General features: G+C 47.7%; 1 protein-coding gene across 2 annotated transcripts in view; it reads right to left on the bottom strand.

The window, feature by feature from the left end:
* Positions 1-20,118, bottom strand: part of SEMA4C (semaphorin 4C) — a 63,099-nt gene extending 42,981 nt beyond the window's left edge. Inside the window, exons 1-2 of one of the 2 annotated variants that reach the window (XM_048513065.1) lie at positions 19,379-20,118; positions 427-648 (exon numbers count right to left, since the gene is read on the bottom strand). In XM_048513065.1, coding sequence (XP_048369022.1) covers positions 427-538 — 112 coding nt within the window. In that variant the 5' untranslated portion in view covers positions 539-648; positions 19,379-20,118. Of the gene's footprint in view, positions 1-426; positions 649-18,962; positions 19,105-19,378 lie in introns of those variants that run through there. The other variant, XM_048513066.1, reaches the window with a different exon arrangement.
* Positions 20,119-25,432: the final 5,314 nt, after the last annotated feature.

The following is a 25,432-nucleotide window of genomic DNA, read 5'->3' as shown; positions in this document are numbered from 1 at the left end:
AGAGCCATCCTTTATACTCCAGTCTTCCGTGCTTGCCATGTTGCAAGGCATACTTCTACCCATGGCACATGCCTGCCAGGACTGTGCTCAGTTCACCTTGATAGGCAAGAAGGCGGCACTTCGCTCATTCAGGAATTCAAATCCTTGATCATTTTGGCTGTAATATCTCTGACACCATTTAGAAATCTGTCCCAAGTGAGTATGTGGTATTAGAAGACACAGATGACAACAGCCTCACATTTATTCAAAGGAATCATGAGAGCAAGAAACTTAATCCTTATTTTAAACAACATTTCACCTTTCCATATCCCATAATTCCTGCCATGCCTCAGTTCTATACACCTGTCATCCATAGATTTTGTTTTTTAATCTATCACTGCCCTGCAGCAATAGCTTGGGGGGGAGGGAAGTGGACATTTCACTCACCTTTGTAGGGCACTGTTTTCCTTGGCACCAAATTCCACCAGTTGCTGACAGAAGAGTCCACACTCAAAGCCACTGTGGCCAGAAGACACAGTCCAAGGGGGCCAACGGCCATGCTGTCCGGGACGTGAAGTTCTCGCTCCAACTAGAGAAGCGCTGGGAGTTATCGCTGGCCGCCTTATGAAGTCCTTCTGTGATCACCTTCTCCCTTGTTCCGTCTGGGTGCTGACAACAATGGAAGAAAGGTGGTTAGGGTTACGGCAGCATCAATAATGAATGAAAAGAGATGAAATCACATGCGCTGCAAGGCGGAGGAAGAGAAAGGGGCCCAGATCTGGGGGACAAAGGCCGCATTGAAGGAGTTTCCATTCAGATCAGGAGATCCGCTCCCGCTTCAAGGAAGGGAGCACGTGGCGTAAGGGTGACTCAGTCCATGAGCTGGAAATACAACGGTTCCTCTCCCCTCTCCTCCCCCTACAAAACCAGTGTGCATATACATCCCTTCACACACTTGCCTGATTTGGAAATATCACTTCCTGCACCTCTGCAGCAGGGGAAAGATTTCCTGATTTCAACTAGGAAGAGGAGAAGCGTTGAAATGTTCTAAGTCTATAAAAGCCTATAAAAAGGAAGTGCTAATATGCCCATTAAAGTAAAAATATTGATGATGTTTCCCCACTGGACTTTAATGCGATTCAAGATTTCCGAAGGTTCAAGATGGGTGACGGGGAAAGACACAGGTGATATAGGATAAGCCACTGGTAGGCTGGAAACAGACAACAGGTTTGGAGAGAGCTCAAAGTGACTTGAGAGAGGGTTGTCTTCCAGGCTGTGTGTAAACATTTGTCCTATTGTTGTTTGTCTCATTGTCTTCCCTGGACAAACAGGTTTTAGAAGCCATAGAAAACCCTTCAAAGCTTGTTTACTGGAAGAGAAAGCGGGATTATTGAAAGAGGTTGCAGCTGGACAGGGGTACGTAAGATCCACATTCAGATTTCTGGAAGCCACCTTTTTTTGTTCCACCTTGCCGTATTACCCTAATGACTGCTCCCTTCACACACATCTCTTGTCCATGCAAACCCTACAATCCCCATCAGATACTTTTTGGTGTTGAAAGGGGACTTTCTCCTTCCTCATTTACCACCTCCTCTGTATCAAGGCAAAGAAACACATAGGAAGACAACCAAAACGGCGGCAGAGATCAGCCCTCCATTGTAACTATGTGCTAATTTGATCAGGAAGTAGGGTCAGCCACGACCTTTACTGAGGCCCTGAGTTCAAAGGGGCAAGGCAGGTAGGGATGCAAGACCACTGCCATTTCAGAAACAATCTTCTTCTGTGACTTGAGAGAAAAGATACATGGATCGGCACTGGGGAAAGGAGCATCGGCCGTGCCATGGATTTGTCCTGGGCCCTGCCAGGAGATCAAACCTGGAGCCTGCTGTCTTTTCAAACCCCAGCGCTGACTAGAGAACAATTTTGCTGACCAGAGCAGTGAGATATTGGGCAGCTAAGCAGCCCTAACAGAAAAAGGGGAACTGCTTAAAAGCACACGAGGGACCAGAATGACACCCAGGAGATACGAGAGGAGAATGATTTAACTGGGCAGGGGGTTTTTTTTCTAAAAGCAAACCATCTTCTTTGTTGCCTTTTGGCTGACTCTTCCTACCCTGTTTCCCCTAATATAAGACATCCCCGAAAAATAAGACATAGTAGAGGTTTTGCTGAAGTGCGAAATATAAGGCATCCCCCGAAAGTAAGACATAGCAAAGTTTTTGTTTGGAAGCATGCCCGACGAACAGAACACAGAAAAATAAGACATCCCCTGAAAATAAGACATAGTGCATCTTTGGGAGCAAAAATTAATATAAGACACTGTCTTATATTCGGGGAAACACGGTAGTTTCCCTCTCACCCCCATGATTATCCATTCGGTCAGACAGCAAAAACATTAGCTCAGCCGGCAGAGGGACACATACATACCCAGGATCACTAGCCAGTCTGATCAGGGGTGGGGGTGGGGGAGTCCTTGTCTGACCACAAGCATGCCAATCTGATGCTAAGCAAAACTCATCCGTCAAGCTGGGCAGGCAAAATACTGCACCACCCAACAACAGCAGCCTGTCTCAAGCTGCAATAGCCCAAAAAGCCACAAAAGTGAGATGAAATCCAAGTCCTTTCCTGACCCGTTTGCACAGGCAATTCAGACCCATTTGCACAGGTAATTGCACAGGTAAGACAGAGGAGACACCTCTTAACTTTCCAGACTCTTGTCCTTCCCAAAGCAGATCTCTCTCTTCAGTACAGCCAATCCCCTCCCACTGTAAGAGAACATTTCACATTTTCCCCGTGGATCAGGACAATCCACAGGCGCGGAGGAACCAGATCTGCCGCTTGATTTCAGCTAGCCTAGAATCAGCTTCAAAATCTGGCGTCACACATCTGTGCTGTTCCTGTTCAAATGTCCAGAGGGGAACTCAGGGAATTTCTGCAAGCTTCAGATGCACGCCCAGCATGGAATCTAAACTGAGCTTTGGTTATTAAGAGCAATTGCAATTTAATGAGTGCAGTGTCTTTGTGTACCCTGGTGGGGAAGGATTGGTCAATGTCTAAAGCGGATCAGAGGCTCTTCCATACAACTAGTAATGCTAAGATTTAAGAAAACAAATCTTTGCAGATACCATTCACATGGAGTCTACCCCCCACCCCAAATCACACTAAGCAGTAAAGGGGCATGGGTTCCTCACAGTCTGAGACCATGCTATTTTTTCCACAATAAATTTGAGACCATAACCAGCAACCATACCTGATATAGCATCAGCTAATAGAGCTACCCTGTAGCTTTCAATCATTTAAACCTTACTGGAAATTGTAGATTTGAGAGGCTTCCAAGCATTTTCTCTTCTCCCATATGGTGCCCAGGCTTGTACCTGTGACACTGAATTAAACTCAAAATATGCAGCAATAGACATTCTCTTAGACATTGCTGTTTATGCAGCCCTGCCAGGACAAAAACCCGAGAACCCTGCAGAGGACAGCATAAATAAAGGACATGACAAAATATTCTTCTCCTGCCTCTTCATACAGATGGACACCATTACTCTTGATAGGAAAGAGAATTGGAAGATCTGGCCGAGAACCAGCGAACCAGGTAATTGCACACTATTTCATTCCAGGATTTTAAAAATCCTAAAGAGACTGTCCTAGAAGACAGACAATTTCTATTCTGCCCAGACCAGTCCTGGTCTTCAGCAACCCAAATTTACCCTCCAACTAAGAAACAGGGCTTCATTCTCACTGCAAGCAACTGGAGCTTATTTTGTAAACAGAGATAAGCCAAAGTTAAAAACCTTCTCTGGCTCAAAGACCTCCTTGTTAAACACAGATAGTCAGTTGCTGCATTGATTGGGGTTGCTGAATGGCAAAGCAAAGGCACTCTGTACATGTTCAAAAATACTTCCAGGCACTGTGCAGCATCAAATGCCCATAAACTCAGTCACTCAAACACCCAACTTGCCATGTGGAAACTGAGTCTTCACCTCTGCATCACTGGATACTGCTATAACACTATAATATGATCATTCACAAGTAGATTCCAACTGCAAATTATTGCTATAACACAATGGTAGAGCAATAATTAGAGGGCCAGCAATAACTAAGGTCCAGCATCAATTCAATCCTGCCTACAATAGATAAGCTATCTATCAGGCAAAAGTGAGGCACGAAAGGGTTTCTAAGTTTATTGCCCCATGACACTGGAAGACAATGCTCTTTGTTTTCAAGGACTGGTCGACTGGCATGCATTAGCTATGAGGACCAACTGGAATCTCTAATCACCAGGTGTTGAGGAAAGGCTGGCCACAGGTGGAAACAGATTGCTATATGAGAAGGATGCAAGTCTGATCCAGCCAGCAACCTGCCTGCTCATCTTTTAACCCGATTCCATGCAAAACAGCAGCAAACACAACTCCCCATCTCCCGCCTGACCCTCATAAGAACATAAGAACTAGCCTGCTGGATCAGACCAGAGTCCATCTAGTCCAGCACTCTGCTACTCGCAGTGGCCCACCAGGTGCCTTTGGGAGCTCATATGCAGGATGTGAAAGCAATGGCCTTCTGCTGCTGCTGCTCCTGAGCACCTGGTCTGCTAAGGCAGTTGCAATCTGAGATCAAGGAGGATCACGATTGGTAGCCCTCAGGTCAGCAGCACTTACAGAAACGCCTTGCACAAGCACATCGACTAAAACCGCACCAGAGAGTACATGCTCTGCCTCTCCCCTCCTCGTCAGCCAATTAGAACACCAAGCTTTTCTTTAATATAGAAGCTTTTTATCTGCTAACAGCGCAAGCACTTTACCTTCTGCGCCTCATTACGCTCCTAGACATTAATGCAGGCTCATTATACCCATTTTACAGATCCAACGCCAAGTGTGAGCAACAGCAATTAGCTGGGTCCTGCGTTCACAGCACCTAACCCTACATGCTGTCCCTTAGGGCTCCTAATTAAAATAAATGCACTTAAGTAATAATCAATGGGATTTGAACCCTAAAGACCCGGGTTCATGTCTTCAGTCATGTACCTACTAGAAAGAACAGGGCAAGTCATGCAGCCTCCTGGGCAAGTCATTCAGCCTCCTGGATAACTTGGGAATATTAGTGACTGATGTCACAGGATTATTGAACAGAGAATGCGGCATGTTAAAAATTATCTATAAACTGCTCACCGGATGCACGGGTGACATACAACTCTTAGCCTCAGCTTTACAACCTGTAAAGGGGGAGTGCTGAGAACCCAATATCCTTCACATTTCTATACTGTACTTCTAGCTTTCAAGGCATCTCATACTAGATTACCACACTCACTCTGCTGTTTCTTTGGAAGTCTCTGGAAGGGCCGACCCTTGAGATTGATCCAGAAGTCCAAGCTGGTTCAGTATACAGTCGCTAGGCTCCCTGCTGGAGCTACAGTGAGGGAGTATATTTCCTCCATTTTACCTAGGCTGCATTGTTTACCTGTCGAAATCCGGGTCACGTTCAAGGTACTGGCTTTAAGGCCTTGAGGGGTCTGGGACCATCATATCTGCAGGGCCGCCTCTCTCAGTATCGCCCACGGAAGTCACTCCATTCCTCCAACAGAAATATGCTTGTGGTCCCTGGCCCCAAGCACATTAGATTGGCCTCAACCAGAGCTAGGGCTTTTTTGGCACTGGCTCCAGCCTGGTGGAACTCTCTGTCTGCTGATACCAGGGCCCTGAGGGAGCTGACTCAATTCTGCAGGGACTGCAAGACAGAGATATTCCACCAGTCTTTCGATTGAGCCAATCAACCATCATCCCTGTAACATCTTGCTGGCCTCCTGATCACTCCGACTACTAGATTCTTCTTATCCATCAACCACTGACTTATCACATCAGTGAGTGCCTCTGGAATACTTAACGTGTGCTCCCCCTCCCTATGCCTATATCTTGTTCCTCCACAAGGAAACGGAGATATTTATAGGCTGAATGGGATGCTATTTTATCACCATCTGTAAGTGCAAATGTAATTTTAGCCCAATTTTACTATAAGGACTGTTTTTATATAATGTTTTCATAGCTTGTAAGCTGCCCTGAGCCCGGTTATTGTCAGGGATGGACAGGGTATAAACATAATGGAATAAAAATAAATATCCTTGGTGGACTCCCCCAGGCATATGGAAAAAAGAGAACTTTGTAAATCAACCCAAAGAAAAAACCCCAAAGACCTCCCAATAAGGACCAAACAAGCTTGTGGGTGAAGGCCTACTGAAATCTAGCACTGGAGGAAGGAAACAGGACCTTGCTAGCAGCCATCGAATAAGGTCCACAGTGAGTTTTGTTTCTCCCCTCTTTGCAGGTGTTTATTCTGGGCTGGGTGGCCAGAGGCAGGAGCCAAAGGACAGGGGCTGAAGGGCTCTTAGCCCACAGTCAAAGCCTTGTGGAAGCCAGCCCAGCAGTTCTAAGATTTCCCCTTAAGGCCATTTCATGTATTCTTTGGGTTTCATTTACTTAAAACTGTTTATTGATTTAAACTGTATTTTGGTATACTCCATCAGTTGCTTTGGGTCCCCCTTGGGGAAAGGAGAGTAGGATAAAGCCGCCTAAACAAATAAAGGGGGAAGAAAGAAGAGACAGGAAATCAGATTGCTCAACCCCTTGAGAGTTTATTGAATCCACAGGAGAAGGAGATTCAGGGAAACAGTGGGATTTCCACATCATTTCTACCGCCTGCAATTATTCATGGAAACTCCAGCTCATTTTATTAAACCCCATCCGCATACATGACACCATTAGCATTAGCCAGATCCTGCAGCTCAGATTTTGCTACCAGATTAGCGATGGGGGGGCGGGTAAGGCCAGCACCTGCCGGGCAGGTCACTAAGTGGAAAACTTGCCTTTCCACCTCAAATGTGTAGCTTTAATTCAGTCTACAACCTCGCCTGTTGCTGCTCTGAAAACTGTCATGAACGCAGCACACACATAGGTCAAGCATATTCTTTGCTGGCTGGTCGGAAAACCTCCTAAGGGCATTCAAGACAACTGTAACCAATAGGCAAGCCTCCACCCCAAGGAGTATACAATTTAGATTTTGTTGCCTTCCTAATTGGGGGGGGGGGGGGAAGCAAATATTTCCCACTGTGCTGAAAACAGAACAGCACATTCTGAGATCTAAGCTGCCTGTCCCAGACCTCCATGCCAGAACCGGGCTGCCCAACCCACCACGTACTGCTCGATCCAGCACTCCCTGCCCCAGCGGAACAGCAGCTCCTCCCTCTCCTGCTGGGCTCACTGCCCCACTGCGGACTCCCCTTTATTGTGGTCCTGTGAGTTTTAACTACTTCCTGCCTTCAGAGGGCGGCCAGAGCTGAGTCAGCTCCATGTAAAAAGGAATGGGGGAGAGGAGAGAGAAAACAACAGTTCCAAAAAAGCAGCAGCATTTTCCTTTTTCCAGCTGAGTTGGAACTGCTCCCATACTTTCCCCAGTCCTTGGGAGCCAAGGCGGACGGAGTGATCACATCTTTCTAAGCCGCAGCAAAGATCGCCTTGCTTGGCCAATCTGCTCAAACTCCAAAGCCAAAGGAGGGGAGTGGTAAAGTTCTCTGAAAAAAAAAATCACAGCGAAGGAGAAAGTTTTGCTTGGAAATTATGTCCGCTTTGAAAACTTTACCCCTATGCCTTTAAAAGGTTTGCTGCGATTGCTCATTAGTAAGGGAAGGCCCTCTGCACATGTTCAAAGGGTTTCCTATCAATTGACATGAAGAACATAGAATTAGGATTTCCAGCAAACTTCAGGAAGAGCAGCACAATCAGTCAAACACAGAAACTGCATAAGGATAGCTGACCAAGACTTCTGGGTCAATAGGGGGAGCCTCTGGAGCCACTGAATACACTACCCAGTTCCCTTTGCTAAAGTACTGGCCAGAGGCTAGTTCTACAGAAAGCACTCAAGATCTACACCACCCCCTCAGTTATTTCAGCTTATCTAAAAGGATAAAGTTAGTGAGATCTTCCATTACGTGCACCCCATCTAAACCAACTTAGTATATTCAACCTAAAATGGCTCAGACTGCATGTGGTAATGGGAGTGTGCAAACCCACGCAATATCCTTCTCAGGGTCAGTTTAAAAAACAAACCAGGTGCCAAGCCACGCCAGACACTGCTTCTAAGGGGTCTCTAAGTTCTATTTAAGAGTTTACTAAAAGTAGCAAGAGATTGGCACCGTGGCAGTGGGAAGTAGATGCTACACCCAACATGCATCATGATTCCAATTTAGGCAGCACTAAGGAAATGAAAAACGTTCTTTCACCCCACAACAAAAAAACATGAGAAATGATGACCCTTGTTGGAAAACAATGTCTTCCAAAAACCTTATTTATACCTTCCTTACCATACAGGAAGTCTAAGAGTATAATTTTTCCCACAACTGCACTGGGAACCACAGAAGAGGCAGCTTGGTGTAGAAACCGTGGAACAGAGAGACTTCACTGTTTTGTATGTTTCAAAAATACAAGTCACTAACCTTTCTGACAACTCGGTTGCTCTTCTGGAACCGTCAAGATATGAGAGGGACTCCCCCCCCCACTTCACTCTCTGTGACCACAACTCCCCATTGCCCTTACACAGGTGGCACTAGACAGTTATTTCATTAGCACTCCCTTCCTCTCAGAGTCTCCGCCAAACACTACTGCTCTTCACAGCTCCTGATCAGTAGGGTTTGACCAGGCGAACTTTCAATAGGACCCCCATGTTAATTATGCACAGTACATGCTGCCACTTGGATTTTTCACCTGGGGACCAAAGTGTCAGGAGGCCACCTTGTTAACTACCAAAAATTAAAAACCTTGCTATTATTGATTACGCAGAAGAAATGGGCATGGCTCATACACATGATCTCCTCAGGAGTTGGTAATTCCCATCTCAGTTCACTTCAGCATCTTCTTAAACACACCCTAAATCAGAAACTGAAGTTATTTCAAGAAGTTGTTGCTGAAAAACAGGGCTCTGACCAAAATATGCCTCAGATATTCCTCCTCTTGCCTTATAAAAGGGTTAACCGTTCGTATGTAAACAAGTTGCTGAAATCACTGTTTATGACCTGATCTATTGATTAGCTATTGGTCAGTGAGATAACCATTGCTTACATGCTAGTGAGCATGTATATCTGAAGTTATCAAGGTAACTCTGTTTGTTTGAGCAGACACAACACCAGAGAGGAAACATGAGGTAGATACATCATGTGAGACAGCAGATAGGTCGCAAGATGTAACCAAACAAACAGTAATGTAGATGTGCAACAGGAAAGAAAGGATTTCTTGTTGAATCTCCATGTAACCATCCCTTTATAGTTGGTAAAGCAACTGAGAATCTGTACACACACACACACACGGCTCATGCACATGATCGCCTCAGGAATTGGTAATTCCCATTTCAATTTACTTCAGCATCTTCTTAATATATATATTCTCATACACCCAACAAAGGGTGACAGAGACTTCAGTTTGGATAGCACTAGGTAATTTATTAATTTATTAAACATCTCGTCTTGTGGAAGAAGGGATAGCAACTACTTTGATGGTATTCTGGATATTTCCAAACTTGTAATTCTAGCGGCTTGTTCAGACACGTATCCCTCTGGCTCTTGACGACTACAACAGCTGAAGGAAAGACTTTCAGGCATCCATAGATCACTCCTGAATTAATACCAGTGACATGCTCATGCACTCAGCTGCTAATGACCAGGTGCAAACAGTACACACCACACACTTGCAAACCAGCCAGATGACACATAAGAATTCGGCTGAACACACCAGAAATTCGGCCAGAAATCAGGGAAATCAGAACATGTGAGACAAGAGAATATTCAGAACTTAAACGAGAGCAGGGGCAGTGGGAGCTGCAGCGGCAATTGTTTTCCATTAAAGGGAAACGGGAAGTGTGCTCCCTCTCAAGGTCTCCAGAGGAGGTAGAGTTCATGGCAAGAGAAGTATATAAATGGATTTCCGGAGAAGGAAAAGTAGCCAAGCTGTGGGAACTGCCCCGAATCACCAGGAAGCCCATCCCATTCAACAGAACTGGGATGCTGCCAGGGGTGAGCCTCATTTCTGATATTCCCCATTGACAAAGGAGGAAGCTCTGTAGGAAAGTTCCTGCCGGCACTTACGGATAGGTCTCTGAAAAGAAAGAATACATGGAACTTTGTTTTTATGTATGATCAGTCATGTAGCTATAATGGGGACATCCGGGGACAAACACCCCGGACACCCCCCCGGAGAGTCACATGGGGGGCAGGAAATCACCCCCCACACTTCTGACCCACCCCCCCACCCATCAGACCTTGGCCAGTTGGGCCAAGCGAGAGGGAGAGGGCCAGCCAGGCCATTGGCTGACCTGAAAGCTGGAGGCTGGGCTGCACAGAGCAGCCAACCAGGCAGGCCCAAGCTCAGGTTAAGTGGGTGTGGGGGGCGTAGCTGCCACAGGATGCAGGGAGGCAGGGGGATACGTAGCTACCATGGGATGCGGTGGGCGGGGTGTGTAGCTACCACGGAGGGAGGGGCATGTACCTACCACGGGGCGAGGGGAGGGACGGGGGCGCCATTTTGCCCCCCTACACCTCTGTGTATGACTGCAGCAGAAATAATTCTATACGTGCAAAAGTGGGAAACTTCAGTTAAACCTTCAATTGAAGAATGGTGAAGTCATTATGAGTTGGCAAAGATGGCCGAATTCACTTCCAGCCCCATCAAACATGTTGGGTGGCTGGCTGTGGCAACGCGGCTGTGCTGCCCCTCCCATAGAGACTTCCCGGTGGCGTGGGGAGGCGTGCAAAACAAAAAAGTCTTTCCGCTGCTGAGAAGCCCTCATTGGGCTCAACAGACTTATGTCACCTTTTCAGTGGCTTAAGTCTAATATCCTGGCTGCCGGCAGCTCCTCCCCCGACCATGCCAGCAGCAGGGATGCTGGGATGGTGTCTGGCACAGTGTCCCAGCACCAGGGAAGGCTGCAGCGGCATGCCAGTGAATTCACTGCTTCACTGGGGCAAGTGCTCTGGGGAAGGCAAATCTCCTGGCAAGGTTGCACAGATTCATCTCCCCCACCCCCTCCTTTGAACGGGGCCATTCATTACTTAAAGAAAAGAATTTAGCTAAATTCTTGTACAATTGGAAACCCTTGACACATTGGTCAGAAAAGGGGGGGGGGTAATGATACTTAGTGGTTCTCACTTTTGAGTTGTTAAACTTTTTAAGTACTAACACAAAGTTTTAAACAAAGGAGGAAGCTCTTAAGAGAAGAACTAAATTGATGGAGTTTGTGTCCAGCAGGCAGTGGTCAGCCAGAAAGGGATTAAGCAACCTCCCTTCAGAACCAGAAACCTGCCAAAACCAAACATCTGAAGTAATGGACGCCCCGAAGCATGTGCAGAATGCATTTCACTCACTCCCAAATAAAGCAGAAATGCTTCAAGGACACAAAGTGACAGCCCTTCCCTCCAATCTTTTCCTTCCCTGCCTTCCTTTCCTGTAAGCTATGTTGGCAGAAAATTATTTCAACCGTATGCAAAAACCCCATTTCCCTCTCTGTCGCTATTCAAACCTGTGTGGAGTTAGAGGCATTAAGTTCTTGTTAATTTATTCATGTTTAAAATAGCTCATGCTGAATGCTAACAGCTGCCTGAAAATTGCAGTTTAGTTATAAAAAGGAAAATGTAAAACCAGAAATAAAGACCTGGAGGGAGTTTAGGGAGGGAATTCATACAGTGAACTACCATCCTAATCAAAATCCAAAGGCTTTTTAAGGAGACATTAATTTCAGAGTTGCTGGAGCTACCGGGAACTCTAGGTAGCACTAGGAGGCTGATTCCCAAACACCCTGCACCTCTGGCTGTACCTGATGAATCAAAAGGACTCCTGGGCACCCTCTTGCCTCTGAATGGCCCATCTAAAGATTACCGTGGGAGTGGAGGAGAAGTCCATTTCTGGCACAATCAAAACTTCACTTGAGTGCCCAAAAAGGTAATCACAGCCAGCAAACAGGAGAAAGCCACACTCTCCGTGGCACTGCCAATAGAAGCCACACTTCTGGATCAGAGCCCACGCGTAGGCATGAACAAAAAGTTGGCCGAGTTGAAAAAGTTCCAAGGAGCTTCCCAGCATCCGATCCCAAATGGATAGACATGAATGGACACAAAAGGGTCGAAGATGTGGGTATTCTCCTGGCTACTCTCTTACTTTTTCTCTCCCTGCTCAATCCCCATTTTCTGGCAGAATTATTTGCCCATCAAGACAACCTATGAATGGAACTGGGTGGGTTATTCCCAGAGGAAAGTGTGCTGCAGCAGAGGGACCCTCCAGAGAACGTGAAGGAGTTCTTCAAAGAAGGCAAATGATAGAGTGAGAAAAAAGGCTGCCTTGTACTCTGCTGCCAGAAACTGCAGAGCCGGCCACAGAATTTGGCAAGGGGACCTTTCTCTGCCAGACTCAAAACCAGTTCAGTGTCTTAAAGAGGCAACCAGAGAGATTCAGGAGGCCCACATAGCTCAAAAGGTAATTCCCACACAGCATCTGCTGGAATATGCAGACACTTGGAAGGAGGCAACAAACCCTTTTTGGCCCTGTCCTGGCAAAGGGGTCAGCAAGGAAGCTGCAACTTAGGGGACATCCGTGGGATTTTGTGCCAGACTGCGCTGGGGGTGATGGCAAAGAAGAAAATGGCCATTTGTGGGCAGTGAGAGGAAGGACAACAGTCAGCGCCAGCTGGAAAGTGGCGACAAAACAACCCGGAGGAAAGCGGCAGATCTCCTTAGACACAGACATTTATCGAGACACACAAAATCCTGGCTCACATATGTGCAATCTTCAGTTGATGGTTACGGCATAGGGGACAACCCAATACTACAAATGAGGAAACACTGATTAATCAGCAAATACAGATAGGTAGTCGCTTTCATCAACTGTGTTTTGTTAGTGAAGCCTGTGTCCTATGAACTAAACAAGCGATGAGGAAATTAAGGAGTGCAGATACCACCTCTGAATCAGTCCAGCGGGGCTGGCAGTATCGCTTCCTCGGCCCTATTCCACCAGTTGGAAAGACTCTTGAATCGACGTGCATACCGAGTCAAGAATTCACAGCAGACAGATCCTGGCTACTTACTAATGCAAATACATTTAGGTAAGTCTCAATTATACACCAAGAAGGACTACTTTCCAATGCAAATATATTCCACTGCTACCGTTAGATAGTGCCTTATGTCTCCACACTGTTACAGTAGCCTACGTGAAGGGACTGAAAGCAGTTTGCATCAGAGCAGACAGTAACTCGTGTCTCCACATAGCGGAAAATGCAACACCCTTACCATTTCAGCGGAGATAATGTAAAAATCATCATTATCTTGCCAGCTGGTATCAATTCTTACCTAGTTCATTAAAGAGCCATTTCACATTGAAGTTGGCCAATTGTCTAGCCAACCTGATCAACAACATCTAAGGGCCTTTTCTTCTTCAAGGCTTGGCACTAGTGATCCTTTGAACGGGAGAACCCAGGGATCAAACCTAGGCTTTCATGAATGGCCAGCTTACATTTTTGTTGTTGCGGTCTCTCCCAAGGCCCAATGTTTATAAAGACAAGAGGAATTGTAATCCAGCTCAAAACTGGAGGGGGTTCCAGGATAGCCACTGGGCCCAGGAGAAAAGAATTGAACCCCAAGACAAGAGTAGCAGGGGAGTAAGGTAAACAAAGGGAGAAGCAGAATGTTATGGTACATACTCAGAATGTAATGGAACATACACAGAGGCAGGGCCATGTCAACCGGCCACCTTTGGTGACAAATTCTGGATGTCACCAACAGCAGCATCAAGCAACCTAAGTAGATGTAACCAACGGAGCACAACCTACTGGGAGATTTCCCTGAACTCACTCCACAGGTATTGTCATTGTGACCCATACAGGTTAGTTAGTAGAGGGCGCGTGGATTTCCAAACACCTCAGTTGAGATCTAGATCTTTTGGAGCTGTAGGACAGGAAAATACTACATAGTTCCTCCAAGACTCCTTGCCCCGGTACCAAAAACTAAGCGCACAGTGATGAGCAACACTCCCTGATAAAGCACAAGATACTGTGCTGATTCCTGTTGGCTTTCCAATGCAGAAACCAGACATCTGATGACCTAAGCACTGGGAACCCGTAAGACACCCCTGCACCTGAGGAATAGGATCAGGAATCTGCTAAGCACCCACTGAAAGGTTTTTCCCAGGTATGCAATGGTTAGGAGATGGGGTACTGAAACAACAGGTCTCCAATTCTGACTATCCTCCATCCACTGAGTCACCTTATGTCCTTTGTCGTCTCACATCTTGCATCAGCAATATGGGTATAACATCACCAACCTACCTCGTGGGCTGCTGCTGCAAGGATTATTGAGATAATATATGAAAAATGCTTTGGATGAAAAATGCTTTAAACTCTCAGGAACAAACCCATTTTAAGCATTATTTGCCAGTCTCCCACTGTTAGCTGCATGTCCCAGCATAACAATGAGGAAAAGCTCATTTTATGCAACAGGACTTTTGGAGGGTTACTGCTCCATGACTCCTTAAGAGCACTGGTAACATACTAGCAGTGGTGGCGAACCTTTTGCACTCCAGATGTTATGGACTACAATTCCCATCATCCCCTACCAGCATGGCCAATTGGCCATGCTGGCAGGGGCTGATGGGAATTGTATCCATAACATCTGGAGTGCAAAAGGTTCGCCACCACGGTACTAGAAGCTGAAGGGGAGAAAAACCAAATGAACAGGACAACCAGTGCTCCTTATATGTGTCATAACACACCCTCATCCATAAGGCATACATAAGACATACAAGCCAATGACCAGCCAAAATGGACTTGAGTCTGATAGAGGTGCTCCCTCCCCATCCAGTGAGGTTATCTCAGACAGGCAGTAGAAGTTCAGTGCTGTCAAGAGGAGGAAAAGTTCACCAGAGAAACCAATAACCTGACTCAGTAAATAGCGACTCATGGATCAGGGCAGGACTTCAAACAACTATGTTTCTCTCAGTAACCATCTTGCAGCTTGGCTCCCTTGCTTGAGCTGCCCACTCTCTGCTTGCGGCCTTCAGCCATGTGGGATTCACACATTTGTGCTACATAACAGTTTGTCTGGAGCTAAAAGACTAGACTTGGCAGTATCCTGGTCACAGACGCGCAATTCCCCCCACCCACTAAACAAGTATTTATCATCCAACATTTGCTACAAAGGTGGGGGGGGGGGGGAGCTGCTCTCCCCAGCTTCCCATGCTGCGGCATCCCTGCAGAAATCACAGCCACTGCTGTCTAGTGTATGCAACGCAGCACGTTGCTGAGAACAAGGCTGCCGAAACACAGACACCGTCGGCCAGGCTGGTTTTGCTTGGAGTATCAAGCTCCAACTGACATGGTGTGTCTGTGTGTTTAAATTAGAACCCATCTCAAAGCCACTTCAGTCAATTGCCAGCTACACAGCCGTTCCACCCCAGATGCAAAAGCCACAGAACCCAAGATAAAAGAGCTCGCAAAGAGATCAAAAGGGAAAGGCTCGGAGGCTCCTAACCCATTTGGCCACTCGATTCTCCCCACTTCTGCAGGCATCTGAAACCCCTCCCCCCCCTCCATCAAAGGCGTCTCATTTGGAAATTCACAGCTCCTCTGATAGTGCCTAGAAAAGACATCTGAACGAAAACAAAAAGCTTGCCCCTCATTTCAGAACAGGAGGCAAAGCAGAGGACGTTTAGCTGCCCCCTGCCGGAAAGCAATATATAATTTCCCCATTTCCCAAACCTTCAGGCAAAGGGTCAGAGAAGCTATCTGCAAACTGAGCAAAGCACCAACAGGATACCCTGAAAGGAAAAATTAAAAAGGCCAGTCGGGGTAAATTCATTTTATGCTATTAGATTTATTTCCTGTTCCTTTCTGGGCTGAAGCAAGACCGTAGCAGTCCCATGTTTTGCTCACTAGCTTTCGAGCACTGCACTAAAAGCTTGACGTTATCGTTTTTAGCACCCAAGAAATGCTGCCATAAGATTAGGACAACATACTTCTATTAGCTCCCATCCTAACCAGGATCCTATGAGGATAATCTCAACGAATGCAACAGTTCTGCAGGACAAGCTCAGTCGAAGCTGATGTGGGTGGGGATGGGAAGGAGAAGCCTGGGAAGAAAACACGATTCCAGCTGCAATCCTACTTACACTCGCCAAGAAGAAAGTGGGCCTGACTTCTGCATAAATACAGATGGGATAGAGAAGAAGTGTCCAGCTCTGGCGCTTCAGATGTTCGTGGACTACAGTTCCCATCAGCCCCTGCTGGCATGGCCAATTGGATATGCCAGCAGGGGCTGATGGGAACTGTAGTCCATGAACATCAGAAGCACCAGAGTTGGAGGCCCCTGGGATAGCCATTCCTTCTTATATAGGATCAAATCTTTGCATTCTCACAGTTCAATCTGCAAGAACGATCTCCACTTGGTTCCACTGATCAGCCACAGAATTCTCAACTTTGCCATGGACTGGGAGAGGTGTGAAATCACCATTTTCTCTACCCCCCCCCCTTAAGTAAAACACTAAAGACCCCTGCTGGATCAGAAAAAGGGGGTGCCTCAACAGTCCAGCATACCTGTGTAGCTTGCAACCAGTGTTGCTGAAGACAGTTCTCTCCTGTTACTCATCCGAAGAACTTGGTATTTAGAGGTATACTGTCTCTAGCCCGGGAGGTTTCTTTTAACTACCAGGGGATAGACCACTGATGTTCTGTCCAGACTTTTCAAAAATCCGTCCAAATTTGTAATCATTACCTCATCTTGCAGCAGTGAATTCCACAGGTGAGTTACAGGCTGTGTGAAACAGGGCTTCTTCTTTGCAATCCCAAATCTACCCCCAGCCAATTTAATTTGGCTTCATCTCACTGCATTCAAATTTTATAAGGGGAAAAACAACGGTGTACATCACACCATTCAGACGGAAGATCCATTAACTAGGCAGGCAATTCCACATTTTGAGGAACTCAGCCTCAACCACCTCTCCTCCTGGTCAGCTTTCCATGATGGGTTTCTGCAGGGTTGCCAACTTTTTCAACTACCCTTGCTCCTGTGCTTTTAACTACAACAAACAAATATGCTGATCTCTGTGTCATAAGAACAAGCCTGCTGGATCAAACCAGAGTCCATCTAGTCCAGCACTCTGCTACTCACAGTGGCCCACCAGGTGCCTTTGGAAGCTCAGATGTCCCGGAAAGCTTCAGATGCTGACTTCTCCAGCTCAAGTGACTATTAAAAGCAGTAGAGCAGGCCTGACTGGAGCCGTTCCTGGTCAGTTGGCAATGCTAGGTGCATAGGCTATTTCATGACTCTATTTAGATGCCAAACCAACCGGGGTGGGGGGGTGGGGGGAGGATCAGACCTATTTGGACATTTTGCACTAAAGAGTAATTTAAAATGAAAGCAATCCTGAGCGAATGCTGTGAGTCTTTGTACTGATGTAACCCAGCCCTGGGGTTCTATTTGCGTTGTGAAATTACTCAAAAGAAAAGAAAGGAGAAAGAATAACACCCAGCTTGTGGGGAGGGGAGCCAGGGAGGTTGAAAACCAAAGAATCCCAGATGGTGCTGCGTATGCCCGCACGTACAGCCAAACCTGGCTCCACAGTCAGAAAGGACTTTCTTGGTGTATGTTTTGTTTTAAAAAAGCAGAGGCCGGCCCAGCCCAAGCGAACCAGCCAGCTCAGTTTTGCCAGCTAGCTGTGGAGACTTCGATGTTTGTTGACTGGCGGCTTTAGGGCAGCAACTACTTCTGATTTTTGGGAAGATTTTTTTTTTTTTGCAGGGAGGCGGTGATGGAAGAAGGAACCTAAAGCCTCCAGGAGCAGGAACAACAAGGAAAAAAGATGGAATAATTGAAAAGACAGAGAGAGAGATAGGGAAAAGCTGCGCAGCTGAGTTTCTGCAAGCCAAATGTCTGCTAGAATCATTTTCATACTACTTCTGCAGGCATTTGGCAGCTAGTTTCTGGCCCGCTAGCGAGGGACCCGAGCAGCTGGGCTGCAGAGAGCCCCCCACCCCACCCCACCCCACCCACCTGTGGAAGTAGGAGTGCGAAAATCTCAGAGCATCTCCCGGGTAAATTGCAAAAGCCCTAAACTTACAAGCGCCACTTACAAGCCCTGAACTTACAAGCCCTGTCAGTCTGTTACAACAAAAACAAACCGGAGTCTACCGAGCACCTTAACGACCCGCAACATTGCATTACTATTAAAGTATTTAAGGCGCCCCCAAGACTCTTGTTTACGCCGGAATACACTCACCCAGGTTGGCCCGCGATCCTCCGCGCTCTTCCCTGTGTGCAAACTCTACCCACTTCGGCGTGATTTACTTCTGCGTAAACAAGCAAGGGGGCGGGGTGCAAGAGTCCCGGGCCACGCGATGGAGAAAGCGCCCCAGGGCAAGGCACGGGCACAGCTTTTCCTACGCGCTTCAAGAGTCATCAGAAGAAACCTGATCCGGAGCAAACACACACACACACACCCCAGCACGCACATACGCACACACACACACACAAAAGGGAGTAGGGTTTTTTTAAAAAAAGGAAAAGAAAGTTTGCACAGCTGTTTCTCCCTGGTTCGAAAAGGAAAACAAGCCGCGTAGACGAGATCGAATCTACAAACCTTTATGCAAAGGCGGGGGGGGGGGGGGGGTTGTCCAGGGGAAAAAAGCATGCGTTGCGAACGCAGACACAATGCACACTTATTAGGGGGCAAGCACTGAAAGGCGAGTAACCGGATTACAGGCGAGTAACCGGATTGCAGAAGGAAAATAAAGAGATCCACGCCACGCACGACGCCCCTACACTTCCTCGAGAGAAAGGGCCTCCCTAACCCCATTAGCACAACCTCAGCCTGCTGTCGACAATAAACCTAGAACGCTTCCTCGTAGCGTTCAGGGAAATCGGAGGGGAAGGGATCTAATTTGCGGGGGGGGGGGGAATAGATATCATCTACCTGACTCCGGGGAGACGAGGATCCCGGAGGGGTGCGTGGGATCCGGATTATTCCAAGCAAAAAAGGAAGCTGGGGGGCCACCGACGAGGCTTCGGGGGTCTCCCCCAGACTCCCCCTCCCCCAGCTGGCGGAGCTGGCCACAGCCTTTCCTGCCACCCCCCTCCGTCCTTGCAAATCGCTTCCTTTCTCTTGCGAGCGCCGGACTCCGACCCACGAAGGCAGGACCTCCCCGCGGGCTCCCCCTCTCCCCAATACCTTGCAAGGTAAACACTGGCCAGCGGTAGGGGGAGAAGGGAGGGCGCTCGGAGCCGGAGCGAGCGAAACAATAGCCGCGACGCCAGCGCCGATCCCACTGGCAACAATGTGCCTTCTTTCCCCAGCCTGGACCCCCTGCCCGGCCCCGGGACCCCGCTCACCTTCGCTGCCGCCCCGCTGCTCCTTGGCTGGCCGCCCTGCCCTGCCCTGTTTTCTGTCTTGGCCAAAGGGAACAGGCAGGAGTTAGATCCAAAATCACAGCCTCCCCTCCCAGGAGGGTTCGGGGCAGCCTCCTCCCTCGCCTGCAACGGGAGAGAAGACTGCACGCGCACGCACGCAAAAGATCCGCCAAACTTCAAGGGCTCCCTCGAGCCGGCGCCGGACGGCCGCTGCTCTGCCCAGAGGGGCCCCCCGCAAATCCCCGCGCAGACGGAGCTGCTGCTGCTGCCGCCGCGTCTCTGGCCCCGCTCTGGAAACCCGCCGCTTTCCCTTTGCTCTGTCCCCCTCCCTCCTTCGCTCCTTCTTTCTTCGGCTCTCCTCCTTCCTTGACGTCACAGCCCGGGGCGGGAGGCAGGAACCGCGGAAAGGGACGCCGTCTGCTTTCTCCCACGCCCCGCGCGAGGGGATCGGGCCGCTGCGGAGCCTCTTCCGGGGCTCGGTCCTGCAGAAGCGCACGATGGGGGCACTTTCTCCCGAATTTACACCCGGGCCGACCGCTGCAAGCCGCAGACTCCTGCGCCTCTCTGGTGTCTACGCATCGTCGAGGGCCGGGGTGGGCAGAAAAGGTCGGATTTGCACCTCTTCCCGGTTGGACTTTTTATTTTTAATTGCCCGCGTCTGCTTCGACGCTCGGAACTCCCCGATCTTCTTTCGCCGCGAAACAAAGCGGTCGATTGTACTTCGCATTCATCCTGGGCTAATATCGACAGATTAATACGGATGGAGATGCTTGCTTGGCGCTGCCCTCTGCTGGGCAAAAGAGGGTCCCCGCCCGGCCTTTATGCGTCCTCACCCCCCTTACGGCTCTAGGAAAAACCCCTCCGTTGATTTGCTCGACCCTAGTGTTAATTTCAACCAAGTTTTTAGATTTGTTTTCAGGGCTCCGCTCTTATCTAATCATGATTCTTTGTGTTTATATAGTACTCAAAAGCATTCAGATCATTCCACAAGCATTAGCCCTAATATCATATGGTCCTTCTGCCCACCCTGTATCTTGTTGACCAGGTTTGTGCTGGGAGTTCTGTGCTTAACGGCGTTTGCCGGTACAAAACTTATTTGCATCAAAAGATTACACATAATATATTGTAGTAGGCTTTCCTGGCCGGATTCAACTGGTTGTGGTGGATTTTCCGGGCTGTGTGGCCATGGTCTGGTAGATCGTGTTCCTAATATTTCGCCTGCATCTGTGGCTGGCATCTTCAGAGGTGTATCACAGAGGGGAGTCTGTTACACACTGTGTCCAGTGTAATCTCTCTGTGACACACCTCTGAAGATGCCAGCCACAGATGCAGGCAAAACATTAGGAACAAGATCTACCAGACCACAGCCACACAGCCCGGAAAACCCACCACAACCAGATTACACATAAGTTTCCACAGTAGTGGCTCTCTGGGGCTATTTCCAATTGGGAAATGATATGTGGGAGAAGTTTTAGCCTCCTTTCCCTGTGAGCTGTGGTCCCAATTCAAATTGGGTCTGTGCAGACCCGGGACTTAAATTCCAAGCATGAACATCCAGCACGCATTCGGTCAACAGGATCAGGGCAGACACGAGAGGAACATGGGGACAATGTTATATGGTTAGGCCCTGCCAAAAATTCCTACAAACAACTCTATATGGCAGGTCCATCCAATTATTCTCAATGTGAAATAGGGAAGGCTGTAGAGTGGTTTTCCTTGAGTCATCCGGTTCATAGCAGATATAAGATTCCAACTAGGAACTTCCTGACTGGCTTAATTTATGTGACCTAGACAGACAATAATCTTAAAGACAGTTAAAAGTTGCATGAAAGGGGCATTGCTTTCTAAGGTCTTTAGTCTCAAAGCTGCATCTTGTCAAACAGACTTTGCAAGTTTTGAAAGCAATACCAACACCTAGCACGCCTGTTTGACTAGGGGCAAAAATGAAAGGAGAATCTACAGTATAGCTCTTGGGGAGGGGAATTTCCAGCTTCCTTTAGGGACCAGAACTGGCTTAAAACATCCTGCTGCTTCAAGCAACCACGGCACAGGATGCAACATCTTCTGCAGCCAAATCACCCATCGCTGCTTTAACAATGCCCCTGGAATCATTCGCAAACTACTTGTGCCGTTTGGATGGCCCTTCAAAGCCATGCTGGACTGGCTTCTGTCTTGCATGGTCTGCTTTTTCTTTTACAGGCATCCCTGTGGTCTGCTAATGAACTTTAAATTTCCAAAGCAAGAATGCAAACTCAGGATCTCTTCACAGTTAAGGTCTCACTAATCTGAGTCAAATGACCCTGAGTTTACCCTTTTGCTTATGAGCATAAAAGTCGACGTTGTGGGATCACGCCAACGTTCTTTGAAATAATTCTACCAACCACCAGCTAGAGTTACCAACTGACCTGGAGAAAAATGTCCTGTCCTTTTCATGGAGGCTTAATAGATGCGATTTACTAGGTACTGCTATTTATCTCCATTGTCATGGGAAGCGTCAGCTGCTCATGTCCACACATTGAGCCTCTGTTAAAAGAACAGGACAATTTTTTTTCTAGGACTGTTGGCAGCCATAGGTAGTATTTTGGCTAACAGATGCTGGCTAGCAGTCCACAGTTTTTTAATTTGTTTTTGGAAATTATACCAAGAGCATCCCCCAGATCTTGTACCTGGTCCTTCTAGGACCACACCTCCCCATCCAGCACTGGGTGCCCCGTGATCTCTTGGGCTCAGGGCCCCGCTATCCACAGCACTTCCATCTTATCTGGATTCAGCTTCATTCATTCTGTCAGCGCTTTCAAGCAAGTGTTCAGCACCTGAAGATCCTTACCTGATTCAGATGGAATGGAGAAGCAGAGCTGTGTGTACTGATGGCATCCAACTCCAAACCCATTGATGACCTCACCCAGCAGTTTTATATAGATATTAAATAGCAAGGAGGATATCATCAAGCCCTGAGGCATCCCACAATGAAGCACCCAGGGCTGGGAACATGAACCCCCCTGTGCTACCCTTTGGAGTCTGCCCCAGAGAAAAGAGAGCCGCTGAAGGACAGTGCCCCCCCAGACCCAATCTGTGGACCTGCTCCAGGAAGATTCCATGGTTGATGGTATCAAAAACCACTGAAAGATCCAGGAGGATCAACACAGAGGCATTCCCCCCATTCCTCTTATGGTACAGGTCATCCATCAGGGTGACGAAGGCTATTTCTGTGCTGAAGCCCTGCCTGAAACCAGATTGAAATGGATCTAGATAATCAGCTTCCTCCAGGTGTGTCTGCAGTGGGGCAGCCACCACTATTCCAGGACCTTTCCTTAAAAGGGGATACTGGCCACTGGACAATAATTGTCCAGGGCCGTAGGGTCCATGGAGTGCCTCTTCAGAAGGGGATGAAGAGTTGATGGCACCACACCCTCCCTTAAAGAGGCCTTGAGAACACCATGTACCCACTCAGCCAGCCCCCCTCAGCTCAATCTAATCAAACACGATGGGCAAGGATCCAGAAGACAAGTTGTAGGTCACATACATCCTTGCAAGCAACCTGTCTATGTCCTCAGACTGAAAGAACTGAAGCTCATCCATCACAACCTGTCCAGACAATTCTCTGGAAGCCTCCACAAAAAACTGCTCAACAGTGGCATCCAATCCCGAGCAGATCTGGGCAGCTTTTTCATGAAGGTGCCTAGCGAAAGTGTCGCAGATCTCCAGGGGTATACCAGCTCCAACCACCCAGTTGGAGGATAGCATGCCATTCTTAGGGAACAATTCTGATGAAAGACTACTAGAGTAGTGGTTCTCAACCTTTGCAATGCAGACCCTTTAATACAGTTCCTCATGTTGTGGTGACCCCCAACCCTAACATTTATCCATTTTACAGATGGAGAATACTGATGCAGAGAGTCTTAGGTGACCCCTGTGAAAGGGTCGTTTGACCCCCAAAGGGCTCATGACCCACAGGTTGAGAACCGCTGCACTAGAGAATGCAATGGTGATGCAGAAGCAAGTTTTCTTTGCTGGCCCACCGCCACTTGATAGGTCCAAGCATGGGCTCTAACCAGTGTCTGGTCAGATCCGCAGAGCAATTTCAACCACCTGCACTCTAGCCATCGCTCCTCCTGTTTCATTGCCTGCAGATCCCCTTAAACCATGGGGCTGGATGGGCTTTACCAGCTGGATGAGGATACTCGGGAGCAATCGTGTTGATGGCCCACTTGATCTTGCCATCCCACAGTTAGACCAGGGCCTTGACAAGAGCAATGGCTATGTTGCCTGAAAACTCCCCCATAGCTCTCAGGAATCCATCAGTCTCCATCCTTCTCCAGGGGTGGGTTATCACAATAGGGGCCTCACCCGTGATAGGTAGGGGCAGCCATCAGCCCAAACTACACCAGGTGGTGATCTATCCATGACAAAGGGTGAGTAGACAACTCCCAATCAATGAATCCACTCCCCTTCGCCCTGTGGCAAAAACCAGATCGAGGGTATGTCCCACTATATGGGTTGGTCCAGAAACAAACTGAGGTTGCCATGTGGTCCTGAGCCGATCTATCAAAGACGTCCTCAGAGTGATACTTGGTCCCCCAGAACCACAATCCTAGGGGACTCCATCATGACCTTTGGGACACAAGCTGGCTACAGGCTGACTCCTACCCATAAGATCATATGATCTTCTTTGTTGATCTCTTCTCCTCTATACCTGGCTGCTCTTAATTGTAATTGTGGCTTCAATTATCACTTCTATGTTGACCCTAGTAGGCAATCCTGTATTTCTATCTCACTATCATTTATGTCCACACCATACACTTGGGAAATTCCCATTCAGTTGCAAAGAGGCTACCATACGTTAGGAGGGGGTGGGTTGCCAGCTGTCACTTACTGAAAAGCAGGTTTTTGCACAACCTGGTTAGCTTTTCCAATGCAAGGAAGTGAAAAAGCAATAATAATTTCTAGCAAGTCCAGAGCTCCTAATTTGCCTTCCCTTCATCCCAGGAGAGGTAATCACATAAACGTTGGTCAAATTGTTATCTCTGGTTGGTGAAATTCAAAATTGCACTGAATAACAATGACCACAGAATGACTCAAGACACCCAGCTGAATTCTTTGCTAGCATAAACAGTCATTTTGTTTGAAGTACACAAATTCTGGTTTAATAACCTGAGAAACCTGATTAAGGAGATTTTTTTTTGAGAGAAGCAGGGATGGGATCCCCTTGGATACTTGGCCCTGGGGCAGCCTCATAGTATGGCCATCTGGGGCTGGCTGCCCAAGACTCTTGGAGCCCTGAGGCAGGAAGTCCCTTTCATCTTTCTGCTGAATGTGGAGCAAAGGGGGCTTTTCTGGCACAAAACTAATGTTGAAGATAACATGCTCTTATAAACGGATTGGGTCGGGTCTACTGGTCTCCCACTCCACTGCTGTGAAGGGTGCCCAAAATCTGCCATGGAGTCCTGCTGGTTGAGTCATCTCTGCTTCTGTCTTTTTGGATCTTTTGCAGAAAGGACTGCTTCAGCTTCCAGAGTGAGAAGAATCCAGAAGAGATACAAAGGGGGCCTACGTGCTCTGTAGCCCTTCGCAGATGGGCGGGGTAAAAATTAAAAAACCAAATAAATTTAAAAATAAAATAACAGGTAGAAGTCCAGAATTTTCCCTGTCACTGCATCTGAGGGGATCCAGCTTTCCTTACCAATATTTATTTTAAAAATGGGACACCTACAAGCATTATCTTGTGTGCGTGAACAGGGACACTGAACTTTTTAGCAGCTGCACAGCAGCCATTTCAGTCCTGATGAAGTTTCACCTGTCAAGCCTCTGCCCCATGCGGTGCTGTTAAAGGCATAGGAGCTTTACCAGGAAAAAAAAGTGGCAACCTTTGTCCCCTTCCTACAGGCCTGGGCCTGTAACTTTTGGGTTGTTGCACTGCACTGAACTACAAGTCTAGAGTCAGCACAGGGCAACCCCTGAAGCAATGACGGAAGCCTCGGGGTATTCCAGTTTTTCTCCTTAGATTTTGCTTTTTCTGATCTTAACAGCCTGTTTTTT

Source organism: Sphaerodactylus townsendi, linkage group LG12 (assembly GCF_021028975.2).
Source record: "Sphaerodactylus townsendi isolate TG3544 linkage group LG12, MPM_Stown_v2.3, whole genome shotgun sequence".
NCBI lineage: Eukaryota > Metazoa > Chordata > Lepidosauria > Squamata > Sphaerodactylidae > Sphaerodactylus > Sphaerodactylus townsendi.
This window is presented reverse-complemented; position numbering and strand designations above follow the sequence as displayed.